Raw genomic sequence first — 18,339 nt, forward strand, 5'->3', positions numbered from 1 at the left:
TATAGTCCTAAGCATTTTTTATACAAAGTATTGTGATGATATACCAAAAAGGAAGTCATAAATAATGTATTTTAATTTTTAATCAAATAAATTTCGTTTCAATAAAAATTTATTTTACGGTATATTTTTAGCCAAGGTCTTACTTTGGCTAAAAATATCATCGAGTTCATGACAAGCAACATTGAAAATAAATGCTACCCTAAACCGACCAGTTCATTTTAATGAAGTAGATAGTTAAGAGCAATGGTGTTAAGTGGGTGAGAAGGAGAAAAGGGGTATTATGCGATTATTTTTTTTAATAAAAAAAATTAAGGTCCTTTACTCGTGACGAATACGACGCAGCAGCGGTATCAGCATATTTGCAAAGCGCAGACCAGCCCTAAAATAAAAATATTCCTCTATTAATTAGATAAAAAGTTTATTAAAAACAGATTCAACAGCGTGGGCGATATTCAGTAATACCGCGTATGTATGTGCGCGCGGCACTATCGTCAGAATGGAGAATTTAAAAATGGCGCGTTATGTATTTGAAAAATGGCGCGCTATATATTTGAAAATGAACAAAGAATCACGTGACTTATAAATACCTGTGTGCTGACTTGGGGGCAGGCGACGGTTTAGGTTCAACATCCGGTTTAATCGAGGTCGGCTTCGACGGATCAATTATCGGTAAGTTAGGTTTATCGTCGGCGGCTGCACCGGCTAGAAGAAGCGTCTCGACAGGAGCTACGACGAATATCACGCCGTCCACGTGGATACGATAATTCTCAGTGCCGTTTTGTCGTTGATCGTAATGATCGTATGTAGAATTGTAGGGAAGCTGCGTCGACGATTCCACGATCGATGTCTCATTCGCAATCGGTAAACACTGGACTCTATTAGAAGAGATCGCGACGAGTAGCAGCACCGCTTTGAAGATTCGCATGTTGATCGATAGCATCGATGCGTTTCCGATAATCGCTACCGATACCGATGATATATGTATATTCCTAACTGGTAACCCTTTTCTCCACCCTGTGTTAATTCGTCGTGTCACGAATCGAAGCCGGCGTTCGAATTTCGAATGCTCGTCCCGAGGTAAGGTTAACGCGGTAAAACGATCGATCGAGGAACGATCGAGAATACGAAAAGGACTATGGTGGATTTTGATGTGAAAAAACGAGCGCCCGTGGCGTGGTTACGTGAGCAATGAACGTCTTGACGATGCGGAGGATGAGCGAGGTGTGACGACGTCTCCTGCCGACCGGCGATCCCGGTCCCCACCTGGCATGGAAACAGATCGTCAGGCAAGTTCAAGAACCTGTGGGCCACTCTGCGCATTCTGTTGCATATATAGCACGGTAGAATGTAATCTTGGATTGAATTGATTTTTCTATTTAAACGACATTCATGTTTCATTTAACACATTTTTTATTATTATTCATATCGTACATTCCATTTTAGGTACTTTGAGGTTGGATTTTCATTGAGCGCCAAATACATTAACTGTTGCAATACATTCCTGTATAACATTTATGTCACACACATGTATAAAAAGATACAAGAACTGAAAGGTAAATAACGAAGAAGAAGAAATACCCATTTATTAGCTAATTAAAGAAATAGAGGTAATAATCATATTCTATTTTTAGGTTTGGTTTTGACCTTTAATTAAGCCAGTAATTTTATTTAAGCCGAAGCTAAAAGAATAACACGACTATGGTAGCCGGTTTATACACACTTGTATGTTCGTAAAAGATACTAATGTGCGTGGCTCTGTTAATGCGCGCGCGAGCATGTTCTCGTACACATTCGTGGGACCGATTTGTAAAGGGCAACGGCCTCGTGTGGCCCCATCGAGTTCATTTCCCCGTTCCTCTGTCTCAGCCGCCGCTTATTACCGTAACCTTGCCCTTGCTCTTACATTTCCGCCACACTCGAACTTCGCGGATTGTCTTCCTGGTTCGCCTTGAATGGCGCCTTCTGACGGGACGCATTGTAAATCGAACTTCGGTTCCACCGAGATTCAGGGATTTCAATACCGTCTAGGTTTGGTAAACCGATAAAAAGCTAATCATCGATGCCTGCTCATTGGGTAAACAGAGATAAATTCCATGATATTCGAGAAGCTTCTGCAACTTGAACGTTTCAGAAGATTTTTAAGAGATGTTTTATTAGGAAAAAGGTATGGTACAGTGATACAACGGGATGAAACATAGTATTCCTTTCGGTATGCTTGTAATTTATTTCTCTACTTATACGTGGATACAAATGTATGAAATATATAAATAGTATAAATGTAAAAAAAAAGAAAAAAGATAGGACACGCTTTAGAGTTTATATCTAAGTTTGATTACGAGATCAAAGTTCGCGCGGGAATTTTGAACGTATCGTTATTACATGCTTAACACACGTGTGGTTAATTTAAAAGCACCATCGTTTAACTTGCAACTATGATGTAGAAATATCACAATTGTCATATACATGTAATATGTACTTTAAAAAGAACTAGTAACCGGTATGCAAGGACCGCGCGATAAGGTAAAAACAGTCTTCACTGTTGGTAAGGAATTTTAATTGAAATTTTTGTCGTCCTGACATACACCTAATTTATCCCTGTATCTTCCAGGTCCGCAGTTCTCGATACCACCTCCGAGAAGTACTAACTCCTGGTAATTGTTGCCCAATTCGTTTCTCTCCTCGGATACGGAAGATGCGTTCTCCTCTTCTTTCTTGGATAGCTGCTTCTTTAAAGATATCCCTGGCCTTGCCGCTTTCGATATCTCTTCCTTAACCGGCAGATCATCGGATTGATCAAGATTTTTCACGTGTGAGTTCCTTCTTCCGCCTGTTTTTTTATTTTCTTTCCAAAGACTTCTTGCTCTTTTGCTCCCTTTTTTATCATCGGTACTTGAATTTTCTTCCAACATTTTCTCAGAGTTTTCTGACTGAATTTTTTTTTCAGGTGTTTGCGACTTCTCGGACAGTTTATCTGTGACGTCTCCTTTATCTATGTGAACAATTTCAACATGGTAAGGCTCTTTACCGCTGTTTGCATCTTCCGTTTCGTAAATCATCGTCTCGGATGGTTTCTCCTGAGTTTCCTTGCTACGCTGCGATATCAATTCGTTAAGCTCTAACGCTTGCGTTGCCAGGTTGTTGAACAGACCGGTGGTACCGGAAGTGGCGACGATCACCAGGAAGTTCTCCAACTTCGCGTCCACATTGAAGTCACCGCTCTGTCGTTGATCATAGGTGATTGGCGCGGCGGTGATGAACGATCTTGATAAAATATCTGTAAAATATTACAAATATTTTAATATATATGAAACTAATTACTTTAAAGTAATCAAAAAAATTAAAATTTATACAGAAGCTTCACGAAAGAAACATGCTTTGAAAAAGACAATTATGAAATGTAGTTAGAGAAGAGAAAAGCAAGCGATAAGAAAGGACTTTTATCTCACGCGAGGATCAATTAAGATCGTTCTACCTTGTAGCAAGAGAAGGCACACGGCGTAAAGTAGCATCTTGCTAAAGCCCTCTGGAAGACTCCGCTCCGAATCGGCCGAGCTGAACGAAGTCCGATGCTCGACTGTGGGCAGAGATTCGTTCGCTTTCTTGGCAGCTTTGGATCGCGACGACTCGTATATAGATCGAGGGAGTATCACTGCTGGAGAGGGTAAGAACACATGGATGGGCTGGCAATCGACTTAGATGATTAAGAACCGCGAAGACAGTTTATGATGCTTCTTTCAGCTTTATTCTTCCCTGACTGCCTTAAATGAAAGAAACCAACGGATCTTTGCAGGAAGTAATTCTATTGAATTCAGATAGAGCACGACATCTCGTAAGAGCATTATTCTAATTAACTTAAAACCTTTGAAAATAACGAGCCAGTATTTATCCGTATAAACGTAATATTTTTTTTCTAACGTTCACCTTCTTCATTTTTTCAGGAGACGAAGGACAGAGGAATGGTTTCTCGAGGTCAAGGTCATCTTGGAGGCTTTATCGTACAACACAATTGATGAAGGAGGTAATTAAATCGTTATTATTGATACTATTCTATTGATTTATTTCAAAGATCGTTGAAAGACTTATTTATACGTACAATTGTACATGGGATGATTTCAGAAATGTGTCAATCTCTGTTCTTCGCGTTATTCGTTGCGAATAAAAATGCAAGACGAAGAGACGGAACGATTCAAGCATACGTAACCTAACATAAAGTCAACGAGGAACATAAAGCAGCCTTCTGCACGGCATCAAATATTCATGACACGTTTCAATTCGAGTGCATCCGATGAACTTCCTGCTGCGCCAGATTCTTCGTACTACGAGCTAGGTCGTCCAATAGTTTGGGCGCCAACTTAATTGCTAGCCTGAAAAAACAGATCATCATTACATCACCGATATCTGTACTGAATCTTCAATCTAAAAATTGCCCACCAATTATCTCAGTTTAACAGTTATGCAATATGTAGGTACTATATATATTTTATCAAATGAGTTAATACTCACGGTATTAACGATAATCTTCTTTGACTTAGACGACGGCAACGACCTTTTCCATCCCGTGTATATCCATTTCTACATCGTTTCTCTGACAATTTTGTCGACGGACCTCTCGTGAATGTTTGCACTGCTGAATCTTCATCGTTATCATCAAAGAAGTTCTTATTTTTGTCATTAACCCTTGTTTTCAAAGTATCGTTTATTTTAATTAAGCCTTCCGTACTCTCGGTCGATAAAATCCCTGTAGTTACATTTATTTTTTCAGCGATCATTGACACAGGAATCGTGGTATCTTCGGTGGTTGCATTTGCATTTAAAGAACCATTTGTCGAGGAGAGGAGCGTGGAATTTATAGAGGGTGAGTCAGGTGTTTCAGAGACTTCAACCCTTTCTGTAGTTTCATTGGAAGACGATAAAGCTGATTCGGTGGTACTTGTGGTGGGTTTAACGATCGGTTTCACCGTGAAATCGGCGTAATCGTAAAAATAATCGTACTCCTGAAATTCATGATTGCGAGATGAAATATTTGAAGAAATATCTTTTGCGTATTAAATCATACGATGCTTTCGTGAAAGAATGAAAATCATTTTACCGCGGTAGCAGAAAAGATAAAAAAATAAATGATAATAATAGTTCTCGTTATCTCGTTATCTCTCGGTTATCAAGCTACGTTTACAGCCTCGTAGAACATCGTGGCCGATAGTCGTTGTTTTACCGTGTAATCGTCAAGTAATTCCGAGTCCAGCAATGCCAACACTTGTACATCCTTCAGGTGGACCTGCACGTTCAGATCACCGGTCTGTCGTTGATCATAGGTCGCTGGTAATGACATACAAGTCACAATGTGATGAGACAACAAGAGGAGGACGTAACGTAGATACATGATGGAAAAGACGGATCTACTTGAACCGGGAAAGGTTTGGAAAAATGTACGAGGATCGTCGACAGGATTCAGACTGAACGGATCCGGTTAAGAGGCGACGTTATACCGATGCTCTTCCTTGATATAGTGGTCAGTACACCGAGAAACCGGTATTCTTTGTCGTCGAACGGTCATGAGGGCCTCGAGCACAGTGGCCGGACATTGGCCCCTTCGTATACCGATACAGAAGAACGCGTGTACCTGCTGACCGATACAAATCGATTCTGATTTAAATACCAAAATACAATTCCAAACGCGTCCCCCCGAACCGTAGGATAGCTTTAAGACGATGCCTGAATGACAAGGGATTGTGGGATTCTTTTAGGCGATCGTGTAACATTACTTTGACCAAAGTATTTCGAAGGAAAATAATGTAAGTAGGGAGAGGAGCGATCCATCGGTTGCTTTTAATTTTGGGAGAATTTTAAAAAAGTTTATTTCAGAACTTACTCTCAAACTTAAAAGACATGGACAAATAAAGTAGGCGGTGGAATAACTCCTTCCTCTACACTCGCTTTTAACCCTTAACATACCAAGAGGGGCCCTCGAAGAACCCCAGAGAGTGATTTTTGGTGATTCTTCCGTAACTATACCAACAAATTTATTCTTGATTTTTATACGTGTCTCGGATCCGTTTAAGATAAATATTACATAATAAAAAAGATAAAAATACACTTGGAGTTTCGGCAGAGGCACGGTTGGTATATTACGTTACATATTTGGATTGATTTATTTCTTATTGAATGCATTGGCATTTATGGCATAATAATTTGGAGGCGCGGGCCCGCCCATTTATGACTAGGCGGTTCCCTTGACTTCGAAATAAAAGGGAGCTGCTATCTTTAGGTCTACAAAAGCGCGTTCGCCGCGGCCAACAATGCTTATTTAATTTAAATATATTTTTAGACATCCAAAGAACCTAATTTCAATAACCTTCGACGCTAAAATGTTGAAAAATTTTAAAAATACCATGAGGCTCTCAGGAGACCCCGCTTGGTAAACAACTTTAACGACTTACTTACATAGTTAGGCTTGGTATGTTAACGAACAAATTGTTAATGTTTAGCAACATAGTTTTTATTCGTGATTACAAGTTTTAATGTTAATTAGTTTCCTATGGTAACAGGGAAAGATGCGCCGCGCATTTTTCACTGATCTTATCCATTGCGAAATAGCTTAATCGTTCTCTTATGAATATAGTAAAGTTCTTACGAATCGTCGCAACATGGCTACAATATATAACATACATTCGAATGTTTCATAAATAAAAACAGTTTGTTACGCAAGTTTTGTATCATCGATGAATCTTCGTTGTTTTGATTTACGATGATTTCATAGTGTGCGCATCGAATGGGCAAATGTCGCAAAAATGCTTGTACGGATATCGATGTAGTGATTTTAAACCGAGCAGCGATGACATTAATGACGTCCCGCTGAAATGTCATGTACCGTTTTATACGTATAATCAAGAAAGTTCGTCGTGTCGTTTTCCTAAATTAGTGCTGATTACCGTGCCGAAAAGAAACCCACGCTTAATTTTTGCTTCACGCAAGAAGAGACTTGTGTCAGGCAATCAAAACATTACATTTTTCCGCGTGATTACCCTATCGCGTCATTTAACATGTTTCGTTCTCGCGTAAACAATGTTCCAATTTTTTAAGAAGCCTGGTAAATATTTCTTTCTTTATTTACTATGACCTATTGACCTATTTTATATATGAAAAGCATTCCTGTTGATCATACCATGGTTAACCTAAACACAAAATATTTATCTTTCTGTCATACCAATCCTCAAGTTTCATGCTTAGTGGAACGAATACTGTGATTGTCATAGAATAAGGAATTTTGTCTAATGTACATTTTCTAATAGAATTATCAATGGTTTCAGGACAGAAAGACAGGCCCAGATCTTTACAAACTTCACCAACAAAATCAACTAGCTCTGGGAAATCATTTGGAGATGTATTCAATAGCTGTTCATCCATTCAGACACCGACAAGTACATTGTGTAGCCTTGAGGAGGAAGAGGAAGACGAAATTCTTAATGGTCAAACAAAAGAAACATGTTCCTTTGGCTCTCAGCTCTCTAAAACGCTTCCACAGATACTTGCGGACAAAGGTGCTCTAGGTTATTTCATTCAATTTATGGAGACACGAAGCAGTATAGCCCTTATTAAGTTTTGGCTAGAGGTGGATTGCTTATGCAGTTCGTTTAAGGATCTAGAGGCAAAGATGGAAAGTACAGAATGTGTAAATTGTATAGGTAATACGGATAGACTGTTCAGTTCGATAGACAGTAATGAAAATTTCCATTGTGAAGCAATGAAAAATAGTATAAATGATGAAGAGAGTGAGAATGTATTATTCAATGATTATGTTAGTAGTAACAATGTAAAATCAAATTGCAAAGACATGCCAAAGACTAGTCAAATGATAAGCAAAACGCGACAATCAAAGCATAATTGCAAAAGAGAAGATATGACGACTATTAAACAAGATGCGACAAGAATTTATAAAAAATATATTGCTAAAGATGCTTTGGGTATAAATCAAATTCCTGAAGATCTTAAACTAAACACAGAGAAAGTTCTTACGTGTGAAAACATTGAGCCTATGTTACAGTGCCTATCCTCTGTACAAACAATTGTATACCAGCTGTTAGAAAATGAGTAAGTATACAAATTGTTTGGAAAGATTTTCTTTATGAAAATTTCGGTCTAATTTATTCCAGACATATTAATGACTTCTTAAGAAGTGAATTTCATTGTAAACATCAGATTGATGTTCTAACCAGTGGCAATGTACAATTAGCCGATATATTATACAATGAAACTGCATTCTTTTATTTCATGGAGTTTATGGAACTTGAAAATAAACGAGAACTGTTAGATTTTTGGATGTCTGCCATCAGTTATAAGCAGAACTTGTTGGAAAAAAAGGATGCTGCGGATCCTGAAGAAGCACAAAGCGACGCTCTAATTATTTATGACAAGTAATTTTCTATGAATCTTATGAAATATTAATAATGTACCAAATTTTTTTAATACCACCATTATGTACATTATTATAGGTACTTTAGTTTGCAAGCAACGATGCCTCTCGGTTTTAGCGATAAAATTCGTTTCCAAGTAGAACAGAATATTTGTCGTGAAGATGGGGAGGGACCACAACCTGATTGTTTCGATAAACCTTGTAAAATTGTATATAATTTTTTAAATAAGGTAAAATATTATTTCAACTTCGATCAACGTCAATAAGCAATAAGACATTGATAAAATTTAAAATCAGGGTTAGATAACAGTAGATATTTTTCCAGCATTATCTACCTACTTTCTTATCATCGCAATTGTATTATAAATACTTATCAGAATTGATCACTACTATACAAAGTAGTCCATGCTCGAGTTTACACCCTAGGCTGAAAAGAGCTGGTTAGTATATCTTTATTATACTTGTTGCTTTGAAAATAATTGTTGCAAGAGTGTTTTACAAAAAGAAAAATTTCTTTAATTATTATAGGTTCTGATTGTAGTAGCGAAGTGAGTTCTGTTAGTATTAGTATGCAAAGTACCCTGCAGGCAGGGAATGAGGGAAATAAATTCATGAAGAACAAAACAAATATTACTGGTGGTATGAACATTGATACCAGACAGCTTTATGATCCAGATTCTTTATGGAAACGTAATAAATATAGGTAATTATGCAATAATGATCTCGTGAAGTAAATAATGCAATAAATACATTATTTATTTTTTAGTTTGAGCGTTGGTTACATCGATGACCTAGGCAGGTTTGTTACCGAAATAGAACCAGATCCTCAAAGAAAATATGGTATGTTATTAAAAGACACTTTTAAGATACACGAATTGAATTTAAATAACTGTGGACAAAAATTACAGAATCTCGATTAACACGTGCTGTAAAAAGACTTGTAAATATGGAGCAAGACAAGGTAAATTGTAAATATATTTATTGTATATGAATATTATAAGTTTAAAATATAATAAATTGATGATATTTAGGCCAAAGAGGAGTTAGCATGGAAAATTGCTGAGATGATTGTTCGTGAGATCACCTCTTTGACACTAGGAGCTTCGAATTTCTCATCTTGATGACCGAAATTATACCTAACGACGTTAATCTTACTTTTTGTATAATATACTTCAGACTTTAGGTGCTTAGAGGTAAATATTTTTATTCGACATTACTTTTTAATTTTCGTAGATCGACATTGCATCTTCTGCCAAAGTGCCAAATTAAACGAACGTAAAATGAATTATTTTAATACATTTAATAATTAAATTTAATGTTTTCAAGCATATGCGGCGCATACATTTAAAATTGAACTTACAATAAGATTAAAATTGTGATCAATATAGGGTTAATACGTAAAAATGCATAAATCTTTTACGTTTTGATCATTTGACCATTTAAACAACAAATTTATAAAGCAGTTGGCGAGGTAACAAAAAAAAATTAATATCAATGTACATACTAAGCTTTCCTGTTTATTTAAAGCGTCGTTGCTAATCGCATAAACAAAAACAATAATTTTCAAGTTTTATATTCATTTTAATGTTCATGAGATTATAAAAGTATTGATTTCTATTATAACACAATGACTGTACTTTTAAGACGGCGATATTACACGATACAGAGTAGATGTTGCTTTGTATTCAATAGTTGCTATTATTTTTCCAGTTATTGAACTGCCAAGTATTTTCATAGTTTCGTATACATATTTTATGCTTCGTCTTCTAAGATATTGAGAAAAACAAATGCTTTTTAACCTTTTAACGAAAAAATGTGATAAATGAACGGTTCACGACATATCGCAAAACAACGTGATTAGGATGTGGTATATGTTTTAAGAGTTAACCATTAAACTGTAATTTAGACGCATTTTAAATTTTCAGTTGGATAAGCTTTATGTGTAATTAAAATTTAAGTACAAAATATTGTTCTGTTCATTTTTTATGCAGTGAGATTTATATTCTTTAAAGTATTTTTAAAATGTAGGTGTCTACTTGGCAGTATTTATTATAATATAGTGCCTAGATTCATAAGTAATGTATAAAAAAAATAATTCATTTTGTTATTGTATAGTCAAATAGTCTTTATGTATGATCAGTCTTATATAGTTAATGTTAGTACGTAACGTTTAACTTTTACATAAAGATTATTTTATTAAAATCAAATCTATTTTTTAAAAGAATGATGTATATTGTTGTACTAAAAACAAAATTTAGATGATAATATGTCAAATGTAATATATGCAGTCCAAGACTAATTTTGAGGTATTAGTCAATTAAATTTAATGGTACACGTTGGTTCTTTTCAAAAATTAAGAAGCAATTATTTCAGTGTCTTTTTCTTGCACTTGCAAACGCAAGTTTTACAGTATTTCGGCAATTAATACTAATAGCATTACTCGCGTGTAAGTATTACATTTTTTTAAGTATACTTCTTTAAAGCTAACAACAGCATTACTATGATTATGTACTGCATTCCAAGTTTAATATAAAACATAAACAAAAGAATTTGCTCCAGTGGTACTCTTCACATTTATGTAGAATTTTTGGTGCTAATCAAAATAGAACTTGTTTCCTGAAAACATAGTCTTGATCAAGGCAAGCGTTTCTTGCCTAAATCATATTAATCAAAATATCTATTCGAGAATTCTGCACAAACTATTTTTTCAGGTACGAATTTTTTAAAGGTGCTTCTTACTGATTGTGAAAAAAAAATTCAGTTATTCATACTGAAATATCTGAATAAAAAATGTTAGATGTATGAAAGAGTTGTATTAATTAAACAGTAATATTTTGTACATGTGTTTTCTTTTTACGTGTTTAGAAAATAAAATCTTTTATATTTATAACAATTAACAAATATGCTTATTGTTAAGTATTGGAATGACAAATACGTCTTTAATAAAGCTCTTTAGTACATACTACTCTTTAGAAAATCATATTCTACTTATATCTAAATATTAACTCTTCTAGTTTGTTCTTGCGAATGATTGAGCACGTTATCTCTTTCAAGTTTCAAAAACTTGTAAATGTTAAAAATATAGCTTTACTTAAGAATTATTTAAGGCAGTAAAGTATTTATACTTTGATAAATTCAATAAGATTGTATGCCTATAACTAATGTCATGTATCACAGTTGTTTAAATTGAAGATGAACCGTTAATACTTGTATGTGGTGGACAACCGTATTTAGGATCTAACAAAGGTGACGATTCAGATAAACGCAATCCTGAATCCCTTTTTGTAATTTGATTCAAGTTAAACCTTCCTAACTTTTGGCAACACTCCAATCGAAATTTCTCTCTTTTACCCCATCTTTGATAAACGAGTGCATTGAAGAATGCTTGAAGAGGATTTGTAACAGCCTGTTGATAAAACATTTCTATAGATTGAGTTTATCTCATTAATATCAAACGGTATACGTACCATTATGTACCAAAGAGTAATGATAGCTTTAGCAGGCAAGTGGAACCATAATGTCCACAGTAAGATTCCATTGATCAAATTCGGTAACCAGCACACATAATATACAATATTAGTTAAAGCAAATTTGACTTTTATCGCTTGCACCAGTTTTCTTTCTCTTCCTGTAACTTGAGCTAAACTGCAAGTAACTGCAGTTTGGAGGTCTCGCGTGGACGCGAAATACAATACGGGATTGATGATCATAACTACTGTTAAAAGCACGTATGTAGCGCAATAATTTGGCAAAATGCGTAGTATGGCAGTGGAAAGAGATGTTAAATTATGGCAACTGAAACAGATGATGTTTTCTGGTACTGTAAAAGCTTAAATTGCTATCCCATTAGATATACTAACTTGGCATCTGGAACATATAAAATTGTTAAACCAAAGGTAGTTAAAATTGCTGGACAAATCCAAGCAAAAGCATGATAACAAGCAGGATTTCCCGATCTATCTCCAAGTAATAGTTTCATATCGATGGCATAGCAAAGAGTCCAAATCCATGTTGCCATATAAAAGTATTGGGTCCAAGCCTGAAAGTAGAAATCTTTGTTACTAATTAGAGTAAATTGAACTGAATTTTCTGATACAATCACTTTACCGATGAAAGTGCACAAAATAGAACATTTGAAGTATCATCTTCCATTGACATGATAGATTTAAAGTTCATCCATAATGCTGATCTAATAAATACACCTAAGGAAAACAAAATTGGTAATTGCTACTTTATTTTGCCCTTTCTAATATCAAAGAAAATTAAAAATTACCCAATGAAGCCAATAGATCAGCAATTGCAAGCCATATAATAATCTCTCTTCCTCTAGATGAAGAAAAGCTTTGCCACCGGTGAGGGAGACTAGATGTTTCTCTTGGCAGTATCTGCAAAATAATTAGCTGAGTACCTTGATGTAAAACATTAAAATTTTCCTTACCTGATACACTGCACCTAGAATACCTATTGTTGAGGAAAACATGCAAACTGCATTATAAATATCTGTATTAAATTCCTGCATTATTACAATTGCCATATCTGTTCTATTTGAGTGGTGACAACAGAAAGTTTGTATAGTTGGATCAGCCATAATTATTCAATTTTAATTTCTTGAATATCGATTAAAATCGTGATTAAATGAAAACAATGATCGATAAGATATTACTTATCTTATAACTTATTTTATGAATTAAATTTGTTTCGACACGTTAGCAAGTACGATTCGTTGCTAATAGGATTTTGTTTCTGAAAAATCCTTTTGAAGTATCAATAAGATATACATTTTTTATCTTTATACGAAGCCATACGAGACTTCCGTAACATTAATCTGTACGCCATACTTGAAGCTTTGTATTTTAATCACCAACAAGAAATAGATTCAACAACAATGGACATACCTTTTATAAATCGTGCCTATTTTATTAGTCCCATTTTACCATAGCTCGCGCTGACAATTAAAAAGACCATTTTAATTTCTACTGATCCCTTTTGTTTTATAAATCAGTTAAAATAAGCACAAGGCTGACGAATTATTAAAATAATTGCTTAACAAATTTTAATTCACAAACTTATGTTTTAAAAAGACCGCCATCAATTAAAATTTTGTTCTTTTATTAACTAGCACGTTTCGGCCCTCTTTAGAGGGGCCAATAAGGAAAAACCCCTCGAAATCGGTACACAGTAATATTTCAGGCGGTCCTCGAAACCCCAACTGGGGTCCTCGGAACCCCTATCGGGGTCTTCAGAACCCCAACCCAGTTTTGGAACGCCAGCGCTACCTATCGGCAAAGTGCGGAAACTACTTGTCGATTAGTTTCCGGAGTTTGCCGATAGATGGCGCCAGCTGATTCGCCAACTGGGGTCCTCGGAACCCCGAGCGGGGTCCACAGAACCCCACTCGGCGAGACCACTGGCGCCATCTATCGACAAACTCCGGAAACTACTCGGCAAGTAGTTTCCGCAGTTCACCGATAGGTGGCGCCAGCGATCTCGACAACTGGGGTTCCGAGGGCCCCACATGGGGTTCCGAGAACCCCAGTTGTCGAGGCCGTTGGCGCCATCTATCGGCAAACTCCGGAAACTAATCGACAAGTAGTTTCCGCACTTTACCGATAGGTGGCGTCAGCGATCTCGACATCTGGGTTTCTGAGGACCCCGGTCGGAACCTTGCTGGCGCCAGCAAACTTGTAACCGGGGTCTTCGGAACCCCAGCCGGGGTCTTCGAAACCCCATGCTTCTAGACCAATGTCCCTGTTCCAATGGCAGTCTTTTTAAAACATAAATTACAGATATTGTAATACTTTAAAATGCAAAACCAGGGTATAAGTTTATGAAATATCAATTGACATTTGTGTAGTGTAAATTGTTTTTATTATATATTGTTGTATTATACATAAATTCAGTTATTTATGCGCATTTATCCTTACATGTTTATACACTTATTTAGAATGTTTTTATTTACTAATATTAATCAACTAATTCGCATTATTCAATAAAACATTTTAAGTTCTGTATAATAACATTACTCTTCAACATCCTCCTCTTTGTTATCGTGTTTCCTCCACTTGGATGCTTTTGCTTCCGGATATTTTTCACTAAGAAAACTACAGATATCTCCAGTCTCAGCTCGAGATCTGATTATCACGTCATATTGACCTCTTTGACGTTCCACTTTACGCAAATGTTTATTCCACGAAGGTAATTTCATATAAAATCGAACATATGGTTTTTTATGTAAAAATATTCTTCCATCCAATAAATACTGTTTATAATCTAAATTTTCTCTTGGCGAAATTTCTATCTTTTTCCTGCTCTCTGCTGGTGAAGCAAGTACTGTTGGAAAATAACTGCTCTCCCTCCTCATTTCAACCACATGTAATTGTTTCTCATTTGCCATCTCTTGAAATGATTTCTAAAAATAACAGATATTACTACAAATTGGTTTAATAGTTAAAGTAGTCGTTCGACAAGAGAAAGATTTGATGATGTCGGTATAGTAATAATTTATTTCCTAAGTAAGTAATATCACGTCTTTTATGATAGTACCTGTTTTAATAAACCAATAAAAAAAGCTTTCACGATGTGTGGAACATTGATAGCACCTTCAATTTTAGCATACATATCTTTTATGCCAAGTGCCTCGCAACATGTTCTAATAATGCGATGACATTTAAGCCCATAGCCTTGATGCTTCTGTTCCACATAAATTTTTGTACTTCCAAACTGAGTGAAAAAGTCGTGCATTACTGAAACAAAAAAATTCTTACAGTTTTTCACAATTTTAGAAATGATAACACTTAAATTAGTACAGAATTTTTTACCAGTATGTTCGTTGTATCTTTCAATGTAAATTAATCTTTGTCCTGCTTTGTTTTTTGCTGCTGTTATAGCAGGTTTATTTTCAGGTGCACCTGCCGTTGCAAATCCTGCCAAACCATTTTTATTTCCAGTTATAACCATGGCACGACACCATCTACTGCGACCCATATTACTTGTCATGACATTCCTCATTCTGTTAAATAATACCCAACTTTCAAAATTCTCAAAAGTATCTGAAATAAAAGAATTTTATAAAATGAAATATAATACTTATGCATTCAGATACATCTAACAGGTATGATACAAACCACCCTCTACAGGATCAGGTGCTCCAATTGTTCTTCCACATATGGAAGCTCCGGTATAACCACGTTTTAAAGCTGGAATTCTGTGTCGCTTTGATCCAGGCAAGTTTATTTCTAAAGCAGCAGCCGGTTGTGCCACTGTTTCCACTGAAAGTTGTTGTTGTCGAACTATTGTATCTCCTTTCACAACTGGAGCATTTAGTCCAGGAAATACTATTGGAATTTTCCCATAACCAAGCCTTTGCCCTTTATTTAAATCTTTAATTTTTGGTGAATTCTTTCCTCTCCCTCTTCTTCTACCTGCATTACTAACGCTAGTAACAGATTTCCATAAATCAGCTGCCGATCCTAGATGTAATATATTCATAAATTATTAAACTTCTATTAATGTTTTATAAATATTTTCTAAAGCAATTAAATATACTTACTCTTCATGAAAAAACTGGTAGTACTTCTTGCATTTTGAATCAATGGATTCTGTGGTATTAATAAACCTACAGTAGTAACTGAAAAATTTGACACAGAATAGTTAAGAAACTTAAGAAATTGAATAAACGGTTAAGGTTATACTTAATTAGATATCATTATTAGTAAATAAATTGCTTAAAGTACCATTATTTATAACGTAGTTACTTTTTGTGCAACTTGTTATTACTTTACAAACACGAAGTATTCCACTCGCCATTTCAATTTCAGACCATTTCAGACTCGTGAAACTAGTACATTTTGTCGTTTAGGAAAGAGGTTAGGGTTTACTGTACTACTATTGTAACAGTACATTTCACTGTACTATCATTGTAAAAGTACTTACACATATAACATTTTTCTGCCTTGTTTTCGAGCATGCGTACAACGTCTCAGCGTCACTTACAGACATGTTTCCGCGTTATTAAAAGGAAGGATTTGCTGTATTTATCTTCTTAGCTTATTGAATGAACTCATTAGGAGCATGAACGTGTTGATTCTATTACATCTGTGTATCTCGCCTATTATTTTATCCTTTTATTTATTATTTTACCCCTATTTTCGGGCCTTGCGTGGACCACCCTCCCAAGTCATTTATTATTTTATCCCTCTTCATAGGCCTCGGCTCAACCTTCCCAGTTATTTATTATTTTTTTGCCTTTAAGGGCCTCACGAGGCCCAACCCTTTATCACTGCATCCCTTACATGTCTGCATCCTTAACATCCCTGTATCCCTTATATCACTACATTCCCTATATTCCTGCATCTCGTATATGCCGGCATTCCTTATACCTCGGCGTCCCTTACATCGTTGTACCCCTTATATCTCTGTATCCCTTACACTCCTGAATTCTCCCTTCATCTCTTGTATCCTTTCAACCCTTATAATAAATATATTATAAATAACATACTTATGGACACTGGTTCGGGTTAAGGTAAGTAAAGGTAAGTAAAGGTAAGTAAAGTCTCGTGAAAAATAATTTTAAATTTAAATTTTTCCAAAATTTAGTTCCCCTTTTTGCCACCAGATGGCGCTGATTCGACGTCGAGATTTTAGTTCGCATTTTTCCCGCTAGAGGGCCAAAATTTGAGCAAAGTTTAGTTCCTTTTTCAGAAACCAGATGGCGCTGATTCGACGTCGAGATTTTAGTTCGCATTTTTCCCGCTAGAGGGCCAAAATTTGAGCAAAGTTTAGTTCCTTTTTCAGAAACCAGATGGCGCTGATTCGACGTCGAGATTTTAGTTCGCATTTTTCCCGCTAGAGGGCCAAAATTTGAGCAAAGTTTAGTTCCTTTTTCAGAAACCAGATGGCGCTGATTCGACGTCGAGATTTTAGTTCGCATTTTTTCCGCTAGAGGGCCAAAATTTCGGCAAGCTTTAGTTCCTTTTTTTGAAACCAGATGGCGCTATAATGGAATGCTTACAAAAGAGATGCAAGGATGTAAGGGATGCAGGCATGTAAAGGATGCAGGGATGTATGGATGTAAGGGATGCAGGGATGTATGGATGTAAGGGATGCAGGGATGTATGGGTTGCAGGGATGTAAGGAATGCAAGGATGTAAGGGTTGCAGGGATGTAAGGGATGCAGGGATGTAAGGAATGCAAGGGTGTAAGGAATGGAGAGATGTAAAGGATGTAGGAATGTAAGGAAAGCAGAGATGTAAGGGATGTAGGAATGTAAGGAAAGCAGAGATGTAAAGGAATTTTTTTTTTTTAACGTGGGGAAATCTTACATAAGACCCCCCACCGACCCCTTGCGGAGGACGGCGGGGGAGTGTCAGATTCCTACTGACTAAAACCCCACGGCGACCGACACAGTCGCTAATCAAGTGGTCATCATTCAACGAACGTCTTAAAGTTAACGCAGATAATCTTTATTTTGAATTTTTAACAAAAATTTGATGCTTCGATCATACAAAGACATTAAAAAATGCAACTAACGTTACGTTGCATCGCAAATAAAATTATCGCATGTACGAACGTGACCTCGGTGGCAAAATGCTAAAGTTGATGATCCAGGAAATGCGGTAGGTCGGTAAAATCGACGACTGTACGGAAAGATTGAAACGATCAGAAGGAGAGGGTAACGTGGGATGGTGGATAAATTTTTTCCAAGGACAAAGCCAAAAGCAGGGCTAGAAAGCGAAAGGGAGATAGGTGGTTGGAGAGAGAAAGGAGGCGAGGAAGGTGGGCTGTCTCGAGACCGGTGGCCATGAGACGCGGCCAGATTAGGTAGACGAAGCGGTTGTTGGTAGGGGAGCTAGAGATCAGCGCGTGATAGGCGGACGCGCAGCAGGAGGTCTGTAGGTTTCACCAACGGCATCGCGTCGAGCAGTAGGGCG

General features: G+C 36.3%; 6 protein-coding genes and 2 long non-coding RNA genes across 8 annotated transcripts; 3 read left to right on the plus strand and 5 right to left on the minus strand.

Moving 5' to 3' along the window:
* Positions 1-205: 205 nt before the first annotated feature.
* On the minus strand, positions 206-1,233 carry LOC114872892. The gene is made up of 2 exons (XM_029180624.2): positions 588-1,233; positions 206-379 (listed from the first exon to the last, which is right to left on the minus strand). Exons 1-2 carry the CDS (start codon positions 938-940, stop codon positions 319-321), a joined length of 414 nt encoding a protein of 137 aa, XP_029036457.1. The 5' UTR covers positions 941-1,233; the 3' UTR covers positions 206-318.
* A 25-nt stretch (positions 1,234-1,258) lies between these two features.
* LOC114872895 lies at positions 1,259-2,129 on the plus strand. Its single transcript, XR_003788822.2, has 3 exons — positions 1,259-1,347; positions 1,444-1,553; positions 1,632-2,129. It is a non-coding gene; the product is annotated as an uncharacterized LOC114872895 (long non-coding RNA).
* A 71-nt stretch (positions 2,130-2,200) lies between these two features.
* On the minus strand, positions 2,201-4,162 carry LOC114872887. The gene is made up of 3 exons (XM_029180616.2): positions 4,094-4,162; positions 3,473-3,652; positions 2,201-3,274 (listed from the first exon to the last, which is right to left on the minus strand). Exons 1-3 carry the CDS (start codon positions 4,101-4,103, stop codon positions 2,553-2,555), a joined length of 912 nt encoding a protein of 303 aa, XP_029036449.2. The 5' UTR covers positions 4,104-4,162; the 3' UTR covers positions 2,201-2,552.
* LOC114872894 lies at positions 3,570-4,206 on the plus strand. Its single transcript, XR_003788821.2, has 4 exons — positions 3,570-3,661; positions 3,739-3,829; positions 3,939-4,018; positions 4,117-4,206. It is a non-coding gene; the product is annotated as an uncharacterized LOC114872894 (long non-coding RNA).
* A 47-nt stretch (positions 4,207-4,253) lies between these two features.
* Positions 4,254-5,509, minus strand: LOC114872889. Its single transcript, XM_029180618.2, has 3 exons — positions 5,213-5,509; positions 4,504-4,994; positions 4,254-4,364 (listed from the first exon to the last, which is right to left on the minus strand). Exons 1-3 carry the CDS (start codon positions 5,378-5,380, stop codon positions 4,268-4,270), a joined length of 756 nt encoding a protein of 251 aa, XP_029036451.2. The 5' UTR covers positions 5,381-5,509; the 3' UTR covers positions 4,254-4,267.
* Positions 5,510-6,251: 742 nt separating this feature from the next.
* LOC114872880 (A-kinase anchor protein 10, mitochondrial) lies at positions 6,252-11,249 on the plus strand. The gene is made up of 9 exons (XM_029180608.2): positions 6,252-7,087; positions 7,308-8,088; positions 8,151-8,411; positions 8,490-8,640; positions 8,736-8,850; positions 8,939-9,113; positions 9,177-9,250; positions 9,319-9,371; positions 9,442-11,249. Exons 1-9 carry the CDS (start codon positions 7,063-7,065, stop codon positions 9,529-9,531), a joined length of 1,725 nt encoding a protein of 574 aa, XP_029036441.1. The 5' UTR covers positions 6,252-7,062; the 3' UTR covers positions 9,532-11,249.
* LOC114872884 (G-protein coupled receptor 143-like) lies at positions 11,204-13,296 on the minus strand. Its single transcript, XM_029180612.2, has 6 exons — positions 12,849-13,296; positions 12,684-12,795; positions 12,518-12,612; positions 12,271-12,449; positions 11,878-12,205; positions 11,204-11,816 (listed from the first exon to the last, which is right to left on the minus strand). The coding sequence occupies exons 1-6, from the start codon at positions 12,996-12,998 to the stop codon at positions 11,592-11,594; spliced, it is 1,089 nt and encodes a 362-aa protein (XP_029036445.1). The 5' UTR covers positions 12,999-13,296; the 3' UTR covers positions 11,204-11,591.
* Positions 13,297-14,255: 959 nt separating this feature from the next.
* Positions 14,256-16,320, minus strand: LOC114872877 (28S ribosomal protein S5, mitochondrial). The gene is made up of 6 exons (XM_029180601.2): positions 16,144-16,320; positions 15,960-16,037; positions 15,535-15,879; positions 15,229-15,459; positions 14,954-15,153; positions 14,256-14,819 (listed from the first exon to the last, which is right to left on the minus strand). The coding sequence occupies exons 1-6, from the start codon at positions 16,214-16,216 to the stop codon at positions 14,430-14,432; spliced, it is 1,317 nt and encodes a 438-aa protein (XP_029036434.2). The 5' UTR covers positions 16,217-16,320; the 3' UTR covers positions 14,256-14,429.
* Positions 16,321-18,339: the final 2,019 nt, after the last annotated feature.

The sequence above is a fragment of the Osmia bicornis genome, chromosome 15, assembly GCF_907164935.1.
Source record: "Osmia bicornis bicornis chromosome 15, iOsmBic2.1, whole genome shotgun sequence".
Lineage (NCBI taxonomy): Eukaryota > Metazoa > Arthropoda > Insecta > Hymenoptera > Megachilidae > Osmia > Osmia bicornis.